The sequence below is a fragment of the Mizuhopecten yessoensis genome, unplaced genomic scaffold (assembly GCF_002113885.1).
Source record: "Mizuhopecten yessoensis strain PY_sf001 unplaced genomic scaffold, ASM211388v2 scaffold716341, whole genome shotgun sequence".
Lineage (NCBI taxonomy): Eukaryota > Metazoa > Mollusca > Bivalvia > Pectinida > Pectinidae > Mizuhopecten > Mizuhopecten yessoensis.
In genome coordinates, this window is record NW_018480068.1 from 391,489 (window position 1) to 416,739 (window position 25,251).

The window sequence follows — 25,251 nt, forward strand, 5'->3', positions numbered from 1 at the left end:
CTGGGTGTGCTCAATTTTGTTATATTTTCTATTTAGCTGTCTATGTCTAGTTAATTTCTACGTCTAGTTAACTGTCTAGTTAACACTCTAGTTTACTGTCTGTCTAGTGAACTGTCTATGTCTAGTTTACTGTCTATATCTAGTTTATTGTCTATGTCTAGTTTACTGTCTATGTCTAGTTATCTGGCTATGTCTAGTTTATTGTCTATGTCTAGTTTACTGTCTATGTCTAGTTAACTGTCTATGTCTAGTTTACTGTCTATGTCTAGTTAACTGTCTATGTCTAGTTAACAGTTTCTGTCTAGTTAACTGTCTACATCTAGTTAACTGTATATGTCTAGTTAATTGTCTATGTCTAGTTAACTGTCTATGTCTAGTTTACTGTCTATGTCTAGTTAACTTTATGTGTCTAGATAACTGTATATTTTACTCTCTATGTCTAGCTAACTGTCTATATCTAGTGAACTGTCTATGTCTAGTTAACTGTCTATATCTAGTTAACTGTATATGTCTAGTTAATTGTCTATATCTAGTGAACTGTCTATGTCTAGTTAACTGTCTATGTCTAGTTAACTGTCTACATCTAGTTAACTGATTAGTTTACTGGTTATGTCTAGTTAACTGGCTATGTCTACTTAACTGTCTAGTTTATTGTCTATGTCTAGTTAACCGTTTATGTTTAGGTAACTGTCTATGTCTAGTTAACTGTCTAGTTTACTGTCTATGTCTAGTTAACCGTTTATGTCTAGTTAACTGTCTATGTCTAGTTAACTGTCTAGTTTACTGTCTATGTCCAGTTAACTGACTATGTCTAGTTAACTGTCTAGTTTACTGTCTATGTCCAGTTAACCGTTTATGTCTAGGTAACTGTCAATGTCTAGTTATCAAGCTATGTCTAGTTAACTGTCTACGTCTAGTTAACTGGCTATGTCTAGTTAACTGTCTATGTCTAGTTTACTGGCTATGTCTAGTTATCTTTATATGTCTAATTAACTATCTAGTTAACTGTCTACGTCTAGTTTACTGTCTACATCTAGTTAACTGTCTATGTCTAGTTAACGGTTTATGAGTAGTTAACTGTCTATGTCTAGTTTACTGTCTATGTCTAGTTAACTGTCTATGTCTAGTTTACTGTCTATGTCTAGTTAACTGTCTATATCTAGTTTACTGTCTATGTCTAGTTAACCGTTTATGTCTAGTTAACTGTCTAGTTTACTGTCTTTGTCTAATTAACGGTTTATGTCTAGTTAACTGTCTAGTTTACTGTCTATGTCTAGTTAACCGTTTATGTCTAGGTAACTGTCCATGTCTAGTTTACTGTCTATGTCTAGTTTACGGTTCATGTCTAGTTAACGGTTTATGTCTAGTTAACTGTCTATGTCTAGTTTACTGTCTATGTCTAGTTAACTGTCTATGTCTAGTTTACTGTCTATGTCTAGTTAACTGTCTATATCTAGTTTACTGTCTATGTCTAGTTAACCGTTTATGTCTAGTTAACTGTCTAGTTTACTGTCTTTGTCTAATTAACGGTTTATGTCTAGTTAACTGTCTAGTTTACTGTCTATGTCTAGTTAACCGTTTATGTCTAGGTAACTGTCCATGTCTAGTTTACTGTCTATGTCTAGTTTACGGTTCATGTCTAGTTAACGGTTTATGTCTAGTTAACTGTCTATGTCTAGTTTACTGTCTATGTCTAGTTAACTGTCTATATCTAGTTTACTGTCTATGTCTAGTTAACCGTTTATGTCTAGTTAACTGTCTATGTCTAGTTAACAGTCTAGTTTACTGTCTATGTCTAATTAACGGTTTATGTCTAGTTAACTGTCTAGTTTACTGTCTATGTCTAGTTAACCGTTTATGTCTAGGTAACTGTCCATGTCTAGTTTACTGTCTAGTTTACTGTCTATGTCTAGTTAACGGTTAATGTCTAGTTAACGGTTTATGTCTAGTTAACTGTCTATGTCTAGTTTACTGTCTATGTCTCGTTAACGGTTTTTGTCTAGTTAACTGGCTATGTCTAGTTTACTGTCTATGTCTAGTTTACGGTTCATGTCCAGTTAGCGGTTTTTGTCTTGTTAACTGGCGATGTCTAGTTTACTGTCTATGTCTAGTTAACGATTTATGTCTAGTTAACGGTGTATGTCTAGTTAACTGGCTATGTATAGTTTACTGTCTAGTTTACTGTCTATGTCTAGTTTACGGTTCATGTCTAGTTAGCGGTTTTTGTCTTGTTAACTGGCGATGTCTAGTTTACTGTCTATGTCTAGTTAACGATTTATGTCTAGTCAACGGTGTATGTCTAGTTAACTGGCTATGTCTAGTTTACTGTCTATGTCTAGTTAACTGCCGACGTGTTGTTAACCATTGAGTGACTTACGGTAGTTAATCACGTCACATTTGTACAGTTATCATTATTCATACTCACTTATTATAATATTTGAAACATTTGTCTGTGCTTTGTCGATTGTTTTATTAATTTGTGACTCTTTAACATCTTCACACAATGGCCTTGTTGGATATACGAGAACATTCGTTACTTAAATGTCAGAATACTGCCAACTATCTTGCATATATCCATATACCACATACAACAAGAATAATGGAAGACGTAGGAGAGCTTGGAGGGCACTACCTATGTAGTGTTTCACTACAGCTCAGCATAACTGTCAAAAACGTGGCTCACAAAACACCATAACACCGACACAAATGTTGATATAAATTATATTTTGACATTCATTTACAAATACAACACATACAATAGATCTTTAGATATTATTGCAAGTATAAATATACAACTGGGTGTAAAATGTACATACATATATTTGTAAATATCGAAATGATGACAAAGTAATGAAAAATACTTTCTGTACATCTAAACGTTCCTGGTGTTTTTTATTTACAATGAATTGTTCATAATATTAAAGTGTAATGAATAAAATTACAACCTAATTTTACAACGAGACAATACGGTATTAGTTGTATAATCCATTAATAATTTGAGGGCACATAAACATAGGAGAAACAAGACAGTTTGACACGATTTGTTGACATTATAAATCTTTTGTTTCATCACTTTTTAAATAATTGTAGATCAGTGATGATTTATTAGAACACGTGCATATTTCAATCTACTTGCGGAATAATTACATACATAACTATATTTTATTCCGAAATCGATTTTATCGACGAAATTCTTTCTGAAGCATTCAAGATAAAACATTTCGTATCATGAAGATACAGAACAATCTGGTTTGGTTTAATCAACTACTGTTGAAATATAAAATCAGATTTAATGCGGAGGTGACTTGATGTAGATACTGACCAATGGTAAATTAAGGATTTCTTTTTTCCTAAATACTTACGAACCAATTAATACATTTGAATAGAAGCTTCCTCACCTCGTGTTTCTGATCTTTATTTCAAACATAAAAACAAAATTTCAAAAACAAAAAAGTTATATTTGATTAACTCAAATCTGTATTTTCACTAAGAAGAAATAATTCATATACTTTTCGGATACTCTACAATTTAACATTTTTCATTACATCTTCTACATTGGATTATATTTGTTACATAATTTAAGTCGTTTATCTTTTAACAAATTATCGGTTGAATAAAAGTAACATAAAACTTATTTACTAGGTCGTAATTACTACTCAAATCGCAAATATACTTTTTAATAGCAACACATTTAATCTTAGGTATTTCCTGAAACTTCTAAATAATCTGCGGTACTGCCTTGGTCCTCGATATACAAAGATAACAGGGTCGTCTGCTCCCCCAGGGATTTATACAAGTGGTGTGAATTTGCTTGCACGAGAGGTTCCACTATTAACGACAGGCGCTTCCGTTAGCTGTCGCTTAGGAACGGTGTTACCGGTTTGTCGGCATCGCAAACACTCCCATTCGAATGCATAATTGGTACATTGCAGGATTGAAAAACACATTGACATTTTTTTCCTGTAGATTAGCTGTTTGTATACAAATATATATAATTTCAAAAGTTGAACTCCGCAACTGGAAAAATGCAATTCAGCTAAGTTCGTTTTCTCGTCCGTCGCTTTTCCAATTGACTAGAACGGATAATACAGAAAGATTCTCGCAAGACATAAACCACGCAAGTTTACTAGGGCTTTAGCGCGTTTCAAAGGCAGTGTCTAAACAACTGTTGTGAGCCGGAGAGAGACTTTCAGGCTTTATGTTGTAATAACTGGAGAATTCATTACTCTCTGTCTTTGATCACAACTTGCTATGTGTTATGCCGATGCCAAATAAAACTACTAGCGTTACACATGTTAATTGCTGTCGGCTTGCAGAGCGTGGACTCCAAGTCAATTACAAGAGTATAATATCTTTTATCTGAATGATAAAAACAGTCGTTTGAGAGGGAAATGAAGTGGGTCTAATAAAGGCTTATTTGTCTTAGTTTGATTTGATCAGACAGGTATCTCCCTTGACACAAACAAACTCTTAGAGGGAAGAGAGGGGTCAGAAACACGACAGCCCGATCCCTTCAATTGGATCCCCACTTGGTCTGGAGTCCACAACAAATCAAGATAATGGTTACTTTACAGTAATAAAACTACCGTTTGTTATTTTGCAGCTTTTATGACAGTGTTACTGTAACTACATCAAAAATAAAGTACAATTAAAAGTAATTGAACATTTGTCACAGTTTCCTTTGATAATAGAAATAATAGTGATATAATTACTTCAATAGGAGTGACTAGATCTAAATTGGAAGATTCACGTGTAACGTATCTCTATTTTTCGTAAATCACAACCTTTTTTCGTTACGAACACGCTACCACAAGAACCACGTAGTCTATATTCGAGAGATTTTCCACATTGTATAACAATTTTACTTGTGTAGACAGCATTTTTTTAAAAATAAACCCTGTGTTTTACCTTGTAAACCTCAAACAGTTTATAGTGGGTCTTTTTTTTTGGGGGGGGGGGGGGGGGGGGATAAAGGTTTATTTTAGNACATAAGCTGGTACACTCGAAATTACTTACTTACTTATTAAAGGTATAAACTACCGTCCTTTGTCAAATATCTCCATTCCAAAAGTGGTTATAAGAAACATAAAAAATATATATGAACACCAATTTTGAATTTTAAAATCAAGGGACATACTCTAACCGACATCATATTAAGAACTTAAAGTGTTAGGTGGCATGCTCCTTAATGTCGCGTCATCGATATATATTAAAGACAATATATCTCTCTGATCTATGATCACCAACAGATCGCGTGCAGTCTCGCGGCCACGTTCACTGTATCTATCGATAGCAAGCAATTAGTGATGGTGTGATCTGGTGTTTGGTTAGCGATGATTGAAAATAAAACATTTAACGAAATAAAATACAAACAGTTCGAATGTACACAATCGACGAAATAAAAACTGTCTGATAAACACAGTTATAGCCCTAATAGAGACGCTGTGTTCTTATCTAGGCTGATTTACCAAGTAAAACAAAGTGTAACATTTTCACAATATATAAAATTATCCATCGGGAGGCAACAAGTTGGTGAGCTTGCTATTTTCAGCTCCAGGGTATTGAATCCGATGAGGTGTATCCGGTGGACATGCGCTTCAGCTGTTGCTTATATTGTCATAACAACTAACTTGTTCGCGTGTCATGCCGATTCATACATGACGTCACATCCGTTTTGATGTCGTATTAGACATGGTAAGTACTTATTGGGCCCTGAATCACATTTTTAACAAAGTATCCATCACGCGCATGCGTCAATATCATTTACACGTGTATTTGTCAATGAGCGTTTCACATTTTTTACACTGCACGTCACAACACCATATAAACTTACAGTGACAGCGTTCGACGTGCCTCAACACTTGAGTATTATAGCCCCTCCCACAGCAGAGTAGGTCACAGCTCTCTGGCCCAGTCATTGTCTTGTTACACAAGCGACCCCGCGTTCCAAGAATCCCCTTTTTAGGGTTCGGTCGACAGTAATTTGGAGACCGATGGACGTACACTAGATTATCGGCGTCCACCGGAACGTTCCGTTTGGTCTTGTCTCGTCTTCGAAGTCTTTTCCGTGCTCGTCTAGCGATTCGTACTGACCATTCATATTTCGCTTTCAGTTTTTCGCCGACTAGCTGGAAATCCGGTAGACTTTTCCAGCACGTTTGTACTGCGCATGACCCAGACACTCCATGACAACGACACCGAAGCTTCATTGCCGACTGTATGACCTGTAATAAATAAATATTCATATAGAAATATATATTGTTAAAATACATGCTAGAACTAGATACTAAGACCCGTATGCAATATATGGATTACATATTTGAAACGTAACATGGGAGTAACGGGTTATCTGTCCCTGAACGAAGTACTCAACCAAACAAACTATCTCGATTTTCTATATTTTCTTATTATTTAATATATCATTATATTAATAATTACTAATATCAAGTTAATAGACTAAACCAGAAGGAGGAACTATTACGATTTTGACAATAATTAAGTAGCAGATTAAAAACTGGTATGAATCACGCTTTCCTAAATTGCATTACACTCTTCATAAAGGTCATTGATAGTTATCCTCCCCTGGATAACAAGATGCATATTATTGCAGTTTAGACATTAACCACAAGAAATATTTCGTCGCAACTGATTAAATGTTGATACACAAAAAATAAAATGACGAAAGATTTAATTTCCGACAATCAGTCCTGAATTTCCTGTAGATCTCGAGAGGATCAGCCAGCCATCAGCGCGGAAAGATTGCATGCTAAAAGTGAACAGGCAATCCCTACGCGGAAAGCTGCTGCAGATACACTAACGATTATGTACGGTACAGCGGAGCCCGTAATACCATGACAGCGTCTGATTAATCACAGATAAGTAAGTAAATTAGGGCAGATTTAACGATATAATCTCGGATATAATGATAGGGTCTTACCAATGTCATTACGGCAAACCGTTTCAAATGAACCACCTTCTAGTTATTTTTATCTTTCCTGGAACTGCTCGTTTCGTTTAATTCTTATATTTCTCATGGATACGTATAGCTCCTAATCATACTTAGACAAGATATGTTTACAGCTAGTAACCCCGAAAGATAAACGAATGAATATTCAAATACTGTTTATGGTTTTAATTCGGCAAACGTCCTGTTTGGGTTTCTGAAGATTTTTTTTAGATTATATTTGGATCTAAAATGTCTGTAGTTACTGAATCGTCTCATTTACTCAAGTACTTATTTTCGCAACTAGAAGATATGAATTCGCGAAACGATTGTTAAACATTTATTTTTATAATGTATCTTAAGCCTATTCACGAGAAACAAAATCTATTATCGTCTCTCCGTCTCTCAAGAAAGATAAATAATTTTCAGGAAATGCAGGCATCTAATTTACACAAAAATGTTTTTTTACAGTAACATAGATAGTCATACAGATTAAAAGTCTAGAGCAATATTCGCCGCATTCGCGATCCTATTCTTCTGTTTTGTTCTTTTGTGTACATTTATTTAGTTTAATGTGTGACAGTACTGCCTTTAATGATGATCCGCTCTTTTGTCTAGTCTCCTGCATCGGGGCTTCTGCATGATTCAGGTTTCTCTCATTGAAGAAATCCAAATTGATGTTGAAGTATATCAAGTATTTTGTCATGATTGTTGTTGTCTTTTAGTGTTTGATGTTTTTTGTCACGATACCCTGGTGTCAACATGTTGTAACAAAACCTGGACATCAATTTGTCCACACCATATAAAATAGGATAATAAAGTCACTACGAGTCATCATGAAATAAACATTTGTAATGTGTGAGCAGTTCAAATTATAAGAGTCCTAGATAACAGGAGTCAAACATATACCTATACCATTACATACATACTCTTAAACCATGTGCTGTGTTGGGGAGGTTGCTTAATTTAACGTGCACTGCTGTTCGTGTTTATTTAATTCACACTAAATGCCGATTACATTACAATCATTTCTTTAGCTAAACTCAATTTTTTTTTACCTACAAATGATGTGCTCCTGACGTATGGCCTCAGTAATAATAAGGTTCGTCTATGGGCCGTAAAGATGCCATATACTCATTGCAACGCAAGCACATCTTGTTTTTCATTTACAAAAACCTTAATGTGGTAAACGAACGCCTCTCACAATTGGTGCCAGACCTCGTGGAAGGTCATTTGTCTTGTGGTAGAGGTTACATAAATACAAGACAATCTGCACTTTAGGCCTCACAGTCATAACGCTACCGCACTTGTTAACTCTTTGGACACGATTTCTCAGAAAACAATATAGTTTAAATTGATGTGTTTCACCAGATTGTATTACATTACAATGCATGCATTATGGTTGTTTTATAAAAAAAGGAACTCTGTTGATCTTTTTCGTGTTTAAGATGGAAAATATTAGGAATTGAAGTAAAATCTTTTCATAAATCACATTTTTTGATTAGAACATATTATTAACGTTATATGTGTATAGATCTCGCAAATATTTAAATTATGTAGGCAATAGGTAACGTTAGTGGCTAAAGTATGCAGGCAATAGGTAACGTTAGTGGCTAAAGTATGAAGGCAATAGGTAACGTTAGTGGCTTAAGTATGTAGGCAATACGTAACGTTAGTGGCTAAAGTATGCAGGCAATAGGTAACGTTAGTGGCCAAAGTATGTAGGCAATAGGTAACGTTAGTGGCTAAAGTATGAAGGCAATATGTAACGTTAGTGGCTAAAGTATGTGGGCAATATGTAACGTTAATGGCTAAAGTATGAAGGCAATAGGTAACGTTAGTGGCTAAAGTATGAAGGCAATAGGTAACATTAGTGGCTAAAGTATGTAGGCAATAGGTAACGTTAGTGGTTAAAGTATGTAGGCAATAGGTAACGTTAGTGGCTAAAGTATGTAGTCAATAGGTAACGTTAATGGCTAAAGTTTGTAGGCAATAGGTAACGATAGTGGTTAAAGTATGTAGGCAATAGGTAACGTTAGTGGCTAAAGTATGTTGGCAATAGGTAACGTAAGTGGCTAAAGAGACAAATGTAAATGAAAAATGAGACATTTTCGAGCAAATATCTCGACACTTTGAGATTCTGAATAACTTCGTAGGTATGCAATTTCTCTCTAATCTAAAGAAATTTCAGTCAGACGGTACATGTGTCTCATATACATGATACAGAGGATTCCAGAAAAAAAAGATATTCCTGGCATTACGCCAAATAACTTTCATTACATAATCACTGCATTGCACAATAACGATGTTAAGAAAAATGTAGTTATAAATGAAATGAAATTATAAACTGTTTTATGCTTTCAAAATTGCATGTGGTTCATATTATTGTCATGTGTTTAAATAAACCTTCTTAATGTCTAATTTGGAAAGTTTTTACAAAGAATGGGATGATACTGTATAAGAATTGCCACATATCGCGATAGTAATTTACTTTCCAATTAACTTCACATAGCTTAACGTCGTGAATATATTTATTCTTAAACCGAGTCGGTAATGCACGTGGCCTAAATCAGAACCCGTTGTTGGGACTGGAGGAGGAGGATTATGTCAAAACAATTCGTACAAATTTCAACTCAGATTCCGATCTAAATTCGAAATGGACACTAACCTTCTTCATGATGTAATTTCGCGTGCCATTCAATCCTTGGTGAGTTACGTTAAGTGTTAAACATGCTTATCTTCACATCGTATGTATATAATCCAACTAGTGCCAGAAATCACAACCGGTCCCGGAGATTCAAATTAAATCAAGATACTATTAATCCAGGTTTTTACACATGAAATCTGCCAAACCGTGGATGATAAATGATTGTTCATGATAAAAAAACAATTATTGGATAAATTAGAAACATGAATAGTAACACTTAAATTTATTTGGGATCCGGAACAATTATTCCGGATGTAGTCTTGTATTACAACAAGCTTAAATTATAAGATTAATCATGCCTCGAATCTCTGTCAAAAAATGTTACACTTTAGAAAAAAGCATTAAAATGTAATTTTATATAATTTCTTGCATGACATGCATAATATGGTTGATTGAATTGGTTAAAACTGACAACATCAGTTCCGGTTCGGATTTATTTTTCAGTTTATACCTATAATACGTGCCATGTCAATCTCCCGACAAATGTTCTTTGGAAACAGATGAGCGTACGCCGCACTTTAAGATCTGGCTTATTGAGAATATAAAAAGGATAAGACAACGTTTCTACAATTATCGTAATGTTTTATTAATTATGCAAGTCAATTTCATGTTTGCGTTATATAGTTAAATGAATAATTCCTGGGTTTTTGTTAATAGTCTAACAACAGTAATCTCTATGAAGTTATGTCATATTTAGCTATAAAATCGTGGGGGTATACAAAATTAATGTTCCTCCAAGCAGGTTAGTATCTCAAAAGTTCCATTCATAATTTGATATAAAAAGATGATAACATTAATTCTCTTTAAGTTTTTAAATAATAACGAGTGCATCAAATACACCGATATTTATAATGCCGTGCCTCAACGTTATAGCTGTGAGTTTTGCAGTGTATATTGTAAATAAAACTGCACAAAAAACGGTATTACCATCGGATGTGCAGTTGTATCACGTAGCTGTTGACTGCATGCATCCCTATACCCCTGGAACCATATTGCATTCACCTAACAGCTGACAGAGGTTTTTCATCCTTGTCTAATGAATACAAAAAACTAGCATTGAACTTAATTTTACGACTAAATGTTGCGAATGTGAGAATACGACCACAGATAAAATAATACAAAAATACATTAATGTTAAAAAAACGTATAACCGGGATAGTTTGCATATATACTTAACACTTTGAAAACTAAATTTGTTTTACTAATTATTCATGATCCAACATCCAATATGATAAACATAGACAAACGTTCCGGAGTTAGTATTTCTGTTGTATGTTTCGTGTTGTTCTTGCCCAGGAACCATGTAATAATCGTTTCTGATTTGACGAATTCTACCCTATTTTTTTTTAAACATTGGGTTTTATATAGGTATTGTATAACGTTGTAATGGTAATCAATCATATATGTCATTTTCAATATTCAATTTATGGAAGATATATATGAATATTTAAATTCCGCGTTTATAAATATTAATTAAACGTTCTAAAATCATATCTACAGTCAATAGACATTGTATTTCACACTTAAGTTATTAGCGTAATATTCTTCAATATTGAATCCATGAACTTAATCAAATTAAAGCAACATGTCCCAATTGGCTGTGATTGAACATTCTTGTCGTCGGTGTGTCATAAAAAAACACTTAATGAAAATTAAAATTAGAACATTTAATGTAAACTGTCTTTAATCTGATTGTGTTACAACTGAAAAAGGTTTTGATTGCACATACATTCTTTATTTTTACAATATGTGTAAATTTAAATGTTTAATATCAAAGTAAAGTTTTTCTTTAAATTGTGAGTGTATTTTGTAGTATCGTGGTCACTGCCCCGGTTACCGCTTCGAGGACAGTACTTGGACATGACCCCTTTTTTACATGGCGGGTGCCATCGAATCAGTAAACGCTATGACCTCACAAAACCTGTTTTCAAAATAAACAGTCTCCTGATGAACGGGGAATCAACCCGAGAAAGGCCTAGAGACGCTATCTCTGTCTTTTGTTCTATTTTATATATATATATATATATAATTCAATGTTATGCATGATTTTTGTTTATTGATTATTATTATTACTGCCAAAACGTTACACCAATGTATTGTGACTGTGTATATAAGCCTATGAAACTTAATACTATTCAGTCTTGGGTTCATTTTGCCCCCTACTTTATTTCGGTGTCGTGATTGCTTCCTATTTAGTTAATCTGTATATCAACGGGAAATAAAAAGAATGTTGAGGCTACATGTGCTAGCTTTGACATTTGTACTCGCAATACAACATTGAAACACGATAACATTTAAAGCGTTTTAATATCTACTTTTCTGATAAACAATTGATAAAAAATATTTAAGTAAGCTGACTGTTAAACAGTCACTATCTAAAAATCGTCGATAAGGACGAAACTCACAACAACAACGAAAAAAGAGAACGATTATTTTAGCAATTCATGACATTATTTACGACAAAAATGTACTTTTGAATAATGGTTGGGTGGACATTGTTATAATGTAAACGTCCTGTCCTTCTGTCCACACTGTTAAGGTGCCAATAAACACTCCATATCACCATCGGAGGTCGTATTAAACCTTCCCATAGACGGAAGAGCGCTCACTCTCACTGAAAGCCTCTTTTGTGGTAACCAAAGTAAGCTATTTTAACGCACAGCGGTATTGTCGGAGAGGCGCAAATTCCTTTCAAAGGTTTACTTTGTAAATATCGACTTTACACTCATGTTGTTTTTAATAAAGTTCATATTTTTATTTATTTATTGTGACGATTAGTTTCCATTCAGATTGTGGTTCAGTTAGCAAGGTGTCTGACGCTGCATTTGGGAGGTCCCAGTGATGAAGCGTAATATGGCGGTGCGTTGGTTCTTGAAACCTCTTTCAGTAAGAAAGCAATCTTAGTATCAATTTGAAAGCCAGGAAACGGATTGATTTTTGCATTAAGAAAAGATGACATCGTCTGATATTAAATAAGATTCCAGTTGAATTATATTATTTCCAACCACTCTTATGTATTGTTTAGTCAACTGGAATATTTTAAGCCATTATGAATGATCAGATATATTTGGCGTGCATCAAGGCCAGCAGTTTCATTGATTGAAATTAAAGTTTACTTTTCATCTCTAAAAATGTTGTGTCAGAGCTTCGATTTTGTATAATATGTTTTAAAATTATATTACATTTATAACTGCTGCCGATAACTGATTAAAATATATTTTAATAACATCGTAAATTGTAAACGAGGTGGGGACATCTGAAATGTGTATATTTCCGATCATACATGTAAATGAAAAGTCCACTGTCATGATTGATGACGTCACCATATCAATATCATTACCGCATTCCTCTGCGTCGGTGACTTGACGTGAATGGTTCGGCGAAAATCCATATGGCGGCGATCGATCAATGCAAGACATGTATGGTTTATACCGACCCCGAGGGCCGAAACTAGCACACCCCCGCCCCCCATGCCACGAATCTGACAAGGACATCGTTTAGCGACCCCCGGGGGACATAACTCAGCCTTCTCCGCCCCCTACAAATCCATCTGGATGACACTAAAGAGCCCATAAACCATCGCCTACGACATATTTTAGTGAAATGTTAACACGTATTCTACTTATGAATATCGGTATTTAATCATTGTTCCGTATTTTAATATATTTGAGTCTGCTCATTACAAAAGTCTTCATTATACTATTTTTGTGATCATTAACAATGACAGATGTAGTGTGAACTTGTAATTAGCATCATGTATCGATTAAAAATATTGGTTAATAAGTAAAACACAATCGATTGAAATCAGAAATCAAAATAAATTAAAGGGGAAAATCTGAATTTAAAATCGATACGTAAAAATGATAAATGAGACCTGGTAACAAAGGGAAGCTAAAAGCGAATGTTCAAACCGTATAATTTGAAAAGCATGGGTGTTTTGTGTGTATATTACTCATCATTAATTTTTAATTGTAAGAATTATTCAAGATTAATTTCTGCTTTAATGTGGAATTAGACCTAATATTAAACTCTTTAAAAATAAGGTCAATAAGCTAATTTTGTTTCAATTTGCCTTTTTTAGAAAATTAAGAATGACAAAAATTACAATTAGATCATATCTAATTTGAATTGATTTTAGCTGACAAATTAATTTAACGTTTTAGAAAGTTAGAAACGCAAACATGAAATCAAAATGGAAACTTGAGTGTGATATTAAACGAAGTACCTCTTGGGAGTTATATGTCCGTTAGATCATTATCTGACAATATGGTAGTTTACTTAAATATTGTTTTAACTATTTTCTTTTAAAATGTCGATTTTGTCTTATTGATCTTATAACAATGCGATCTTAGTTTCGGAATCTCTGAACAAATATTCCCAAGGACCTCCTATCCTGACCTTAGTCTATGACAGAAAGAAATATGTCAAAATCGAAATAGAATGTCACTTGGCCGTGGGACACATGTCATCTATGCGATGAGACTGTACATTGAAGGGGTAAAATAAACTAGATGGGTCAATATTATCAACAAAGAGCCTGTAGCGTTCCTCGTAGGGGTCGTACATTATATCCAGTGTATCAAAATCGGTTAATATCATTTACAAATTGTTATTATCCGGTTGGGTCTCGAAACGAGTCAACCATTGTAGTGCCTAACTCTAGTTAACAAGGATTCGTCAACTTGCGCAAAAAGAACAGATGAAATAACATTTATTTTATTTTAATTAAACCACTCGTCGTATATTCTAAATGTAAAACCATTACCAAGTTAAAGGGCTAGTGACTTGGCCATGCGAAACAAAATAACCGCAATTTCCATCCAGATGTAAAAACGAAATTAAGACACAACAGAACATCGTTTCATCTTGTTTAAATAGGTTCACCTTCTTACACAAGTAAATGTGGTTAAATAGTCGTTTTTTCACTTCTCGCTTTTATCTCTTGTGTAATTGACGACTTGTCCATACTCTTTCAAAGGGATGACTAAATTTCAAGTTAAAGACTTTAGCGTGAGATTTTCTTAACAATATCAAGGCGTAGGAGAGAAATTTAACAGAAGAGAAGTATGAATGAACACAACAAATATACTCTATGAACTGTTGAAATGATAGATATGTCACACAAACAGTACAGGATATTTAAAGTCTCTTTAAAGATTGATCAATAAAGGGCCCTGCTTATCAATGTACACACATATCATCGCGATAACAGATCTTCTTTGAAATTATCTGTCATATTTTGTCTTTATTTCGCCATGATGTACGGGTGCAAATTCATAAGATCAATACATCATCGCTACACAACTCCCAAACACCTAGAAACACAATACGAGTTCAACTTAACCCACAGCACCCCGGTAATTGTACACGAATAGTACAGGACAACAAAGTTTTCAGTTTGGTTAGCTTGACTAGAAATAACTTACAAACTCTCCAACACAAAATATACTTTAATTGTGACACTAAACACAACATTTTCAAAGAAATACTTGTTTTCATATTCCCATATTTGCAATTGATATTTTTACACATTTTTTGATGATGACAAAATCAGATATTAAGGATAAATATGTTTGTCATTATTTTGACATAAGTTATCAATGCTTGTAAAATGTGTACATCTAACAGCATGTGATTGTCCCCAAAATCAGCATTATATACGTAATAAGGCGATTTCTTTGATTTATGTCCGCCATTGAGTAATTGGTTCTTATAAACCTTCACGCTATCGGCAGCAAATTTGTCAAAAAATACTTAAAGAATGACATATAACCTGTAAATGAAGGGATAAGAGGATGATAGCTGTCTTTTGATATGCATTTCACTTTAGGATAGGATTGGGTTTCAGAAATTTTCTTTGCACAGTTCAAAGTTGTACGTTGACGTCTAATTAATTGTGATTGACAGAGAATGTACGCTCACTGTATAGGGCATAGGGTCTGTGTCAAGTATAACACTCACTGTGTAGGGTATAGGGTATGTGTCAAGTATAACACTCACTATATAGGGTATAGGGTATGTTTCAAATATAACGCTCATTGTGTAGGGTATAGGGTATGTGTCAAGTATAACACTCATTGTGTAGGGTATAGGGTATGTTTCAAATATAACGCTCATTGTGTAGGGTATAGGGTCTGTATCAAGTATAACACTCACTGTGTAGGGTATAGGGTCTGTGTCAATATAACACTCACTGTATAGAGTATCGGGTCTGTGAAAAGTATAACACTCACTGTGTAGGGTATAGGGTCTGTGTCAAGTATAACACTCATTGTGTAGGGTATAGGGTCTGTGTCAAGTATAACCCTCACTGTATAGGGTATAGGGTCTGTGTCAAGTATAACCCTCACTGTATAGAGTATAGGGTCTGTGTCAAGAATAACACTCACTGTGTAGGGTATAGGGTCTGTGGCAATATAACACTCACTGTATAAGACATAGGGGCTGTGTCAAGTATAACACTCACTGTATAAGGTATAGGGTCTGTGTCAGGTATAACACTCACTGTGTAGGGTATAGGGTCTGTGGCAATATAACACTCACTGTATAGAGTATAGGGTCTGTGTCAAGTATAACACTCACTGTGTAGGGTATAGGGTCTGTGTCAAGTGTAGCACTCACTGTGTAGGGTATAGGGTCTGTGTCAAGTATAACACTCACTATATAGGGTATAGGGTATGAGTCAAGTATAACACTCACTGTATAGGGTATAGGGTCTGTGTCAAGTAAAACACTCACTGTGTAGGGTATAGGGTCTGTGTCAAGTATAACACTCACTGTATAGAGTATAGGGTCTGTGTCAAAATAACACTCGCTGTATAGGGTATAGGGTCTGTGGCAAGTATAACACTCACTGTGTAGGTTATAGCGTCTGTGTCAAGTAAAACACTCACTGTGTAGGGTCTGTGTCAATATAACACTCACAGTATAGGGTATAGGGTCTGTGTCAAATATAACACTCACTGTGTAGGGTATAGGGTCTGTGTCAATATATCACTCACAGTATAGGGTCTGTGTCAAGTATAACACTCACTGTGTATGGTCTGTGTCAATATAACACTCACTGTATAAGGTATAGGGTCCGTGTCAAGTATAACACTCACTGTATAGGGTATAGGGTCTGTGTCAATATAACACTCACTGTATAGAGTATAGGGTCTGCATCAAGTATAGCACTCACTATATAGGGTATAGGGTCTGTGTCAATATAACACTCACTGTATAGAGTATAGGGTCTGTGTCAAGTATAACACTCACTATATAGGGTATAGGGTCTCTGTCAATATAACACTCACTGTATAGAGTATAGGGTCTGTGTCAATATAACACTCACAGTATATGGTATAGGGTCTGTGTCAAGTATAACACTCACTGTGTAGGGTCTGTGTCAATATAACACTCACAGTATAGGGTCTGTGTCAATATAACACTCACAGTATAGGGTCTGTGTCAATATAACACTCACAGTATAGGGTCTGTGTCAATATAACACTCACAGTATAGGGTCTGTGTCAATATAACACTCACAGTATAGGGTCTGTGTCAATATAACACTCACAGTATAGGGTCTGTGTCAATATAACACTCACAGTATAGGGTCTGTGTCAATATAACACTCACAGTATAGGGTCTGTGTCAATATAACACTCACAGTATAGGGTCTGTGTCAATATAACACTCACAGTATAGGGTATAGGGTCTGTGTCAAGTATAACACTCACTGTATAGAGTATAGGGTCTGTGTCAATATAACACTCACTGTATAGGGTATAGGGTCTGTGTCAATATAACACTCACTGTATAGGGTATAGGGTCTGTGTCAAGTATAACACTCACTGTATAGGGTATAGGGTCTGTGTCAAGTATAACACTCACTGTATAGGGTATAGGGTCTGTGTCAAGTATAACACTCACTGTATAGGGTATAGGGTCTGTGTCAAGTATAACACTCACTGTATAGGGTATAGGGTCTGTGTCAAGTATAACACTCACTGTATAGGGTATAGGGTCTGTGTCAAGTATAACACTCACTGTATAGGGTATAGGGTCTGTGTCAAGTATAACACTCACTGTATAGGGTATAGGGTCTGTGTCAAGTATAACACTCACTGTATAGGGTATAGGGTCTGTGTCAAGTATAACACTCACTGTATAGGGTATAGGGTCTGTGTCAAGTATAACACTCACTGTATAGGGTATAGGGTCTGTGTCAAGTATAACACTCACTGTATAGGGTATAGGGTCTGTGTCAAGTATAACACTCACTGTATAGGGTATAGGGTCTGTGTCAAGTATAACACTCACTGTATAGGGTATAGGGTCTGTGTCAAGTATAACACTCACTGTATAGGGTATAGGGTCTGTGTCAAGTATAACACTCACTGTATAGGGTATAGGGTCTGTGTCAAGTATAACACTCACTGTATAGGGTATAGGGTCTGTGTCAAGTATAACACTCACTGTATAGGGTATAGGGTCTGTGTCAAGTATAACACTCACTGTATAGGGTATAGGGTCTGTGTCAAGTATAACACTCACTGTATAGGGTATAGGGTCTGTGTCAAGTATAACACTCACTGTATAGGGTATAGGGTCTGTGTCAAGTATAACACTCACTGTATAGGGTATAGGGTCTGTGTCAAGTATAACACTCACTGTATAGGGTATAGGGTCTGTGTCAAGTATAACACTCACTGTATAGGGTATAGGGTCTGTGTCAATTATAACACTCACTGTATAGGGTATAGGGTCTGTGTCAAGTATAACACTCACTGTATAGGGTATAGGGTCTGTGTCAAGTATAACACTCACTGTATAGGGTATAGGGTCTGTGTCAAGTATAACACTCACTGTATAGGGTATAGGGTCTGTGTCAAGTATAACACTCACTGTATAGGGTATAGGGTCTGTGTCAAGTATAACACTCACTGTATAGGGTATAGGGTCTGTGTCAAGTATAACACTCACTGTATAGGGTATAGGGTCTGTGTCAAGTATAACACTCACTGTATAGGGTATAGGGTCTGTGTCAAGTATAACACTCACTGTATAGGGTATAGGGTCTGTGTCAAGTATAACACTCACTGTATAGGGTATAGGGTCTGTGTCAAGTATAACACTCACTGTATAGGGTATAGGGTCTGTGTCAAGTATAACACTCACTGTATAGGGTATAGGGTCTGTGTCAAGTATAACACTCACTGTATAGGGTATAGGGTCTGTGTCAATTATAACACTCACTGTATAGGGTATAGGGTCTGTGTCAAGTATAACACTCACTGTATAGGGTATAGGGTCTGTGTCAAGTATAACACTCACTGTGTAGGGTATAGGGTCTGTGTCAAGTATAACACTCACTGTATAGAGTATAGGGTCTGTCTCAAGTATAACACTCACTGTATAGAGTATAGGGTCTGTGTCAAGTATAACGCTCACTGTATAGGGTATAGGGTCTGTGTCAAGTATAACACTCATTGTGTAGGGTATAGGGTCTGTGTCAAGTATAACACTCACAGTATAGGGTATAGGGTCTGTGTCAAGTATAACACTCATTGTATAGAGTATAGGGTCTGTATCAAGTATAACACTCACTGTGTAGGGTCTCTGTCAATATAACACTCACTGTATAAGGTATAGGGTCTGTGTCATGTATAACACTCACTGTATAGGGTATAGGGTCTGTGTCAAGTATAACACTCACTGTGTAGAGTATACGGTCTGTATCAAGTATAACACTCACTGTATAGGGTATTGGGTCTGTGTCAATATAACACTCACTGTGTAGGGTATAGGGTCTGTGTCAGGTATAACAATCACTGTGTAGGGAATAGGGTCTGTGTCAAGTATAACACTCACTGTATAGGGTCTGTGTCAATATAACACTAACAGTATAGGGTCTGTGTCAATATAACACTCACTGTATAAGGTATAGGGTCTGTGTCAAGTATAACACTCTCTATGTAGGGTATAGGGTCTGTGTCAATATAACACTCACAGTATAGGGTCTGTGTCAAGTATAACACTCACTGTATAAGGTATAGGGTCTGTGTCAAGTATAACACTCACTGTATAGGGTATTGGGTCTCTGTCAATATAACACTCACTGTATAGGGTATAGGGTCTGTGTCAAGTATAACACTCACTGTATAGGGTATAGGGTCTGTGTCAATATAACACTCACAGTATAGGGTCTGTGTCAAGTATAACACTCACTGTGTAGGGTCTGTGTCAATATAACACTCACTGTATAAGGTATAGGGTCTGTGTCAAGTATAACACTGACTTATAGGGTATAGGGTCTGTATCAAGTATAACACTCAAAGTATAGAGTATAGGGTCTGTATCAAGTATAACACTCACTGTGTAGGGTATAGGGTCTGAGTCAAGTATAACACTCACAGTATAGAGTATAGGGTCTGTGTCAATATAACACTCACTGTATAAGGTATAGGGTCTGTGTCAAGTATAACACTGACTGTATAGGGTATAGGGTCTGTTTCAAGTATAACACTCACAGTATAGAGTATAGGGTCTGTATCAAGTATAACACTCACAGTATAGGGTATAGGGTCTGTGTCAAGTATAACACACACTGTGTAGGGTATAGGGTCTGTGTCAATATAACAATCACTGTGTAGGTATAGGGTCTGTGTCAAATATAACACTCACTGTATAGGGCATAGGGTCTGTGTCAAATATAACACTCACTGTATAAGGTATAGGGTCTGTTTCAAGTATAACACTCACAGTATAGAGTATAGGGTCTGTGTCAATATAACACTCACTGTGTAGAGTATAGGGTCTGTGTCAATATAACACTCACTGTATAGAGTATAGGGTCTGTCTCAAGTATAACACTCACAGTATAGAGTATACGGTCTGTATCAAGTATAACACTCACAGTATAGAGTATAGGGTCTGTGTCAATATAACAATCACTGTGTAGGGTATAGGGTCTGTGTCAAGTATAACACTCACTGTATAGGGTATAGGGTCTGTGTCAATATAACAATCACTGTGTAGGGTATAGGGTCTGTGTCAAATATAACACTCACTGTATAGGGCATAGGGTCTGTGTCAAATATAACACTCACTGTATAAGGTATAGGGTCTATGTCAGGTATAACAATCACTGTGTAGGGTATAGGGTCTGTATCAAGTATAACACTCACTGTGTAGGGAATAGGGTCTGTGTCAAGTATAACACTCACTGTGTAGGGTATAGGGTATGTGTCAAGTATAACACTCACTGTATAGAGTATACGGTCTGTATCAAGTATAACACTCACTGTGTAGGGAATAGGGTCTGTGTCAAGTATAACACTCACTGTATAGAGTATAGGGTCTGTGTCAAGCATAACACTCACTGTATAGGATATAGGGTCTGTGTCAAGTATAACACTCACTGTGTAGGGTATAGGGTCTGTGTCAAGTAAAACACGCACTGTATATGGTACATGTGTATGGTCTGTCAAAAAGAGAATTGAAAAAATAAGTATCGTAGTAGGCAAAACTTCTATAGAAATTCGCAGCGAGGACGCATTCAAATGAAAAATGTAGTAAGTCGATGCAGTCGACACATAGCAAAACATGTTTACTCTAATGACACATGATCATTTGGTCAATGCAGGATTCAGCAGGAACGAAAATCCAAGACTGATGTGTTCCGAAACATATAAACGAATAAAGCGTTTCAAATTTGCAATTTTTTGACACAATTGATTTTTTGATTCATTAACTAGTATTTCTTGTGAACCGCGTTAGAATAAATCTAAGCCATACAGTTCACAAGAACAGCCAACCAGCCTGTGACGTAATCATCACTAGATATAAAATACGATTTAAAGTCGAAATAACAGAAACAGGAACCGAGGAGACACCAAAATAATTAGAAAAACATTAACGACTACAAAATTGATCTCAAACCAGATGATTCGAAAACAAAGCCAAATGTGGCGCTTGTTCTTACGGAAGTCATGATACAGATTCATTTACTTTTTCAAAACCCATCCTGAGTCTTATATTTATCAGAACACCACTGAGTGATCGTTTGAGATAGTTACATAATGAACTAAATTCTAATTTAAATATAGATACTCATGAATTGTGTCTCGTTATTTAGAACAATTAGTATTTCCCCAGGTGTTCGGGATCTGTAGAAATTTTACCGTTTGTCCCGACATTTCTAGAGTCTGATACACATCACCGTCTTCTGTGTACAAAAATGTATGTTAATCAATGTTGAAAGAAGGAAGTGCTATTTACCAACTGGGCAATATGCTATTCTTACAAACAGCTTACGACGGTATCTAATCTGACTGGCAAAGTATTAGATTCTAGAACCTTCCATTACATTAAGACTAAAACCTACCAGGGGTATACCACAACTTCAGTATGTGTGTTCGTTCGATCGTTGGTGTCCTGTATACTTTCGCGGATTTGATAGGAAGAATAATAACAAGTCCATGAATCTCTAACCCTTTCGGAACAACTGGTTTAGCCTCCGGATTTTGTTGGGAGCTTCATTACACTTTTTCGTTGTTGTTGTTCCGTTACAATCGATTTCCAATGTTGTTCTTTTGGTGTTGTTGATATGGTATATCTCGACCTTGTTTGTTGACACTGTCGTATATAATGTGTCCTATTGTGTTGTGTCGCTGTGGTATATCTCGACCTTGTTTGTTGTCACTGTGGTATATCTCGACCTTGTTTGTTGTCGCTGTGGTATATCTCGACCTTGTTTGTTGTCGCTGTGGTATATCTCGACCTTGTTTGTTGACGCTGTGGTATATTATGACATTGTTTGTTGACGCTGTACGTGGTATGCTTTGTCCTCGTTTGTTGACGCTGTGGTATATTATGTCCTTGTTTGTTGACGCTGTACGTGGTATGCTTTGTCCTTGTTTGTTGACGCTGTGGTATATTATGACCTTGTTTGTTGACGCTGTACGTGGTATGCTTTGTCCGTGTTTGTTGACACTGTCGTATATAATTTGTCCTTTTGTGTTGTGTCGCTGTGGTATATCTTGTTCTTGTGTGTTGACGATGTATGTTGTGTCCATGTGTTTCTGGCTGTGGTGCGTTTTGTCCTTATGTGTTGGCACTATGGTATATCTCGTGTTTAGTTGTTGATACTATAGTATATATTGCCCTTGTGTGTCGACGCTGTAGTATATCTCGTCTTTAGGTGTTGACACTATGATATATATCGTCCTTGCCTGTTATCATTTAATATTTGATATGTGCAGCCTACTTTACACATCTGACGACTGGATTTGTTTAATATAATCAATACGGCGTGTGTGAGATTGCATAAGGTATCAGTTGAGGTCCCGCCATTTTTACCTAAACCGATGGTTCTTAACATGCCCTTGTAATTAAACATCGATACAATTTAATCAGGGGCATGGCCATACACCAGTTTGACCGATGTCCTTTGGTGTAGGTATACAGGTAAGACGTCGAACACGACAACTCCTACAGGTAACAGGAGACCAGGTATAATAAACAAAACAATTACGCACAACCAATACATCAGCCCAAGTTGGAGGAAATCGCATCCAGGTTTTGCTTGCTTTCCCAAGAAACATATCAATTATATTATACGTCTTTAGTTTACCGACCAGATGCCAAAAAGCATGTGTTGTCCATATTCACATATTTATTAACTCCTGGGATTAAAGTTAAGGCAAGAAAACTAAAACGCTAGATTAATGAAGCGGCCATCTCGGCGGCGGGTGTACTCGACTCGCCGACTCTCGCTTCATTCTCGGAGCTCCACGTCGTTACGGTGGTATATGGGGCGAGACATGCTGGGATATAGAAAATCCAATTAATTGATTTAGAGCTGTGAAATTGAGGCAGGTGGCTTTAATGGTTTAATAATTTCCGAATCATCAAGTCGTCTAAAATGGTAAGGACCATTTAAGTTAGTGTTGTAACGGGCAATGTCGTAAACACCTAGTCATTTCTCCGGTATTTTTACTGGCATTCATAGCCAATGTGTTCACAATGAGGAATTCTAGATACCTTTACAAAGTCCACACCTGTATATAACATTAAAAATGTAAGTTCGCCAAAACGTGTTTATTGTCGAAGCATTGGCGACTGCTTACCTTTGGTGTGACCATGGTGTATAGCTCTTTCTGTAGGTTTCCTTTTCACTTTTAGTATCGTCGGAAATTTAACTGAATTCTCGTATTCGAATGGTTACGGGAAATCAAACATTGCGATTTAGTTAAGAAAAAATTCATAAATCTAGTTCTTTTATAAATTTGACATTTCGACTTAAAACGCTTTCTTCCGCTGGGTAAACTACCTTCGCGGTAAAGAATACGAAAGAGGTGCTAGGACAATTCAGGGTCATTCGACCGTTTTACTATTTCATGGTTAAACTAGAAAATGAAAGCGTCTTCTCGGCCATGATTCCACAAACGGAGCTAGGCTAAGAAACGAGTTTGTGTTATTTCTCACGTGATCGTCAGCGCGATAAATTTCTTCCATTAATACATTTAACTAATAAACATAAAATATTACACATATTGAAGCAACATTGAAGGGAGTGAGACCACTTTCCATGTGCTATCGTCTCTATAGACACTGAGTGTAAGGCCCACATATTGCCCGTTAAATGATGCGTGGCTTTATAGAGAAAATAAATATCATATATAGACATTTACTGTGATATTATTCATGGACAGGTTGCACTTTATTAAAACCTTTCTTGACAATTTCTACAGGACGGTGTGATGTAGCGTTAACGGACCTGGCAAGTCACCGAATCAACCCTTCACACGTAAGATCCATTTTGTCCACAATGTAACCACACAAAAATCCGGCCATGATTACACTTCTATCAAAACGAAATCGTTTCATAATTTTCTTGTCACATTTTCATCATAATATTGACAGTGTATTAACTTTGGAGCATATATATGCGCACTATAAACAACAAACGTCTTTTCTTACAGGACACGTGTGTACAATGTGATTTAGATGTGGATATAATCATAGGTGATATATAAGATATATTAGCATATTAGCGCTAATGGTGTGGAGAAACGAATAGCACACGTCACCACTTAATGGGCGACAGTATCGCCAATCTCTGATGGAAGGTCAAAAAGGTAATGGCTCAACAAGAAAAACATCGTAATGGCATGTTATGACGTAGCTTTTGACAGAAAACCTTAAGGGGGGAAAAACATCCCTACAAAACAAACCTTCACAGACATAGTTCTGTAAGCTGTAACAGAACGTAAAAGCAGTAGTTCAAACGTATCGTTTCTGCAGCATTGAGTTTGCTGTCAGTAATTACAATCTCGCTGGGGGTATAAATATATATTTTTTTATAATAAAAACTGTAATGTGTTTTGGTTTGATTGATCATATGATCATTTGCAAGTAGAAACGAGTGTCGGGTATATGATCTGACGATGATAGGGGCCGCTTTGACCGAGTGGTAAGGGCGTATCACTATAGCCCTCCACCACTGGTTCGCGAGTTCGAAGCCTACGTGGGGCAATTGCCAGGTACTGGCCACAGGTCGGTGATTTTTTCTCTGGATTTTCCGGTTTTCCACCACCACCAAAACATAACTTAT

At 36.1% G+C, this 25,251-nt stretch overlaps 1 protein-coding gene across 1 annotated transcript in view; it reads right to left on the bottom strand.

The window, feature by feature from the left end:
* Positions 1 to 4,999: 4,999 nt before the first annotated feature.
* Positions 5,000 to 25,251, bottom strand: part of LOC110443365 (protein Wnt-16-like) — a 55,897-nt gene continuing 35,645 nt past the window's right edge. Inside the window, exon 4 of the mRNA XM_021487546.1 lies at positions 5,000 to 6,224. Within this exon, the coding sequence (XP_021343221.1) occupies positions 5,760 to 6,224 (465 nt within the window). The 3' untranslated portion in view covers positions 5,000 to 5,759. The remainder of the gene's footprint in view (positions 6,225 to 25,251) is intronic.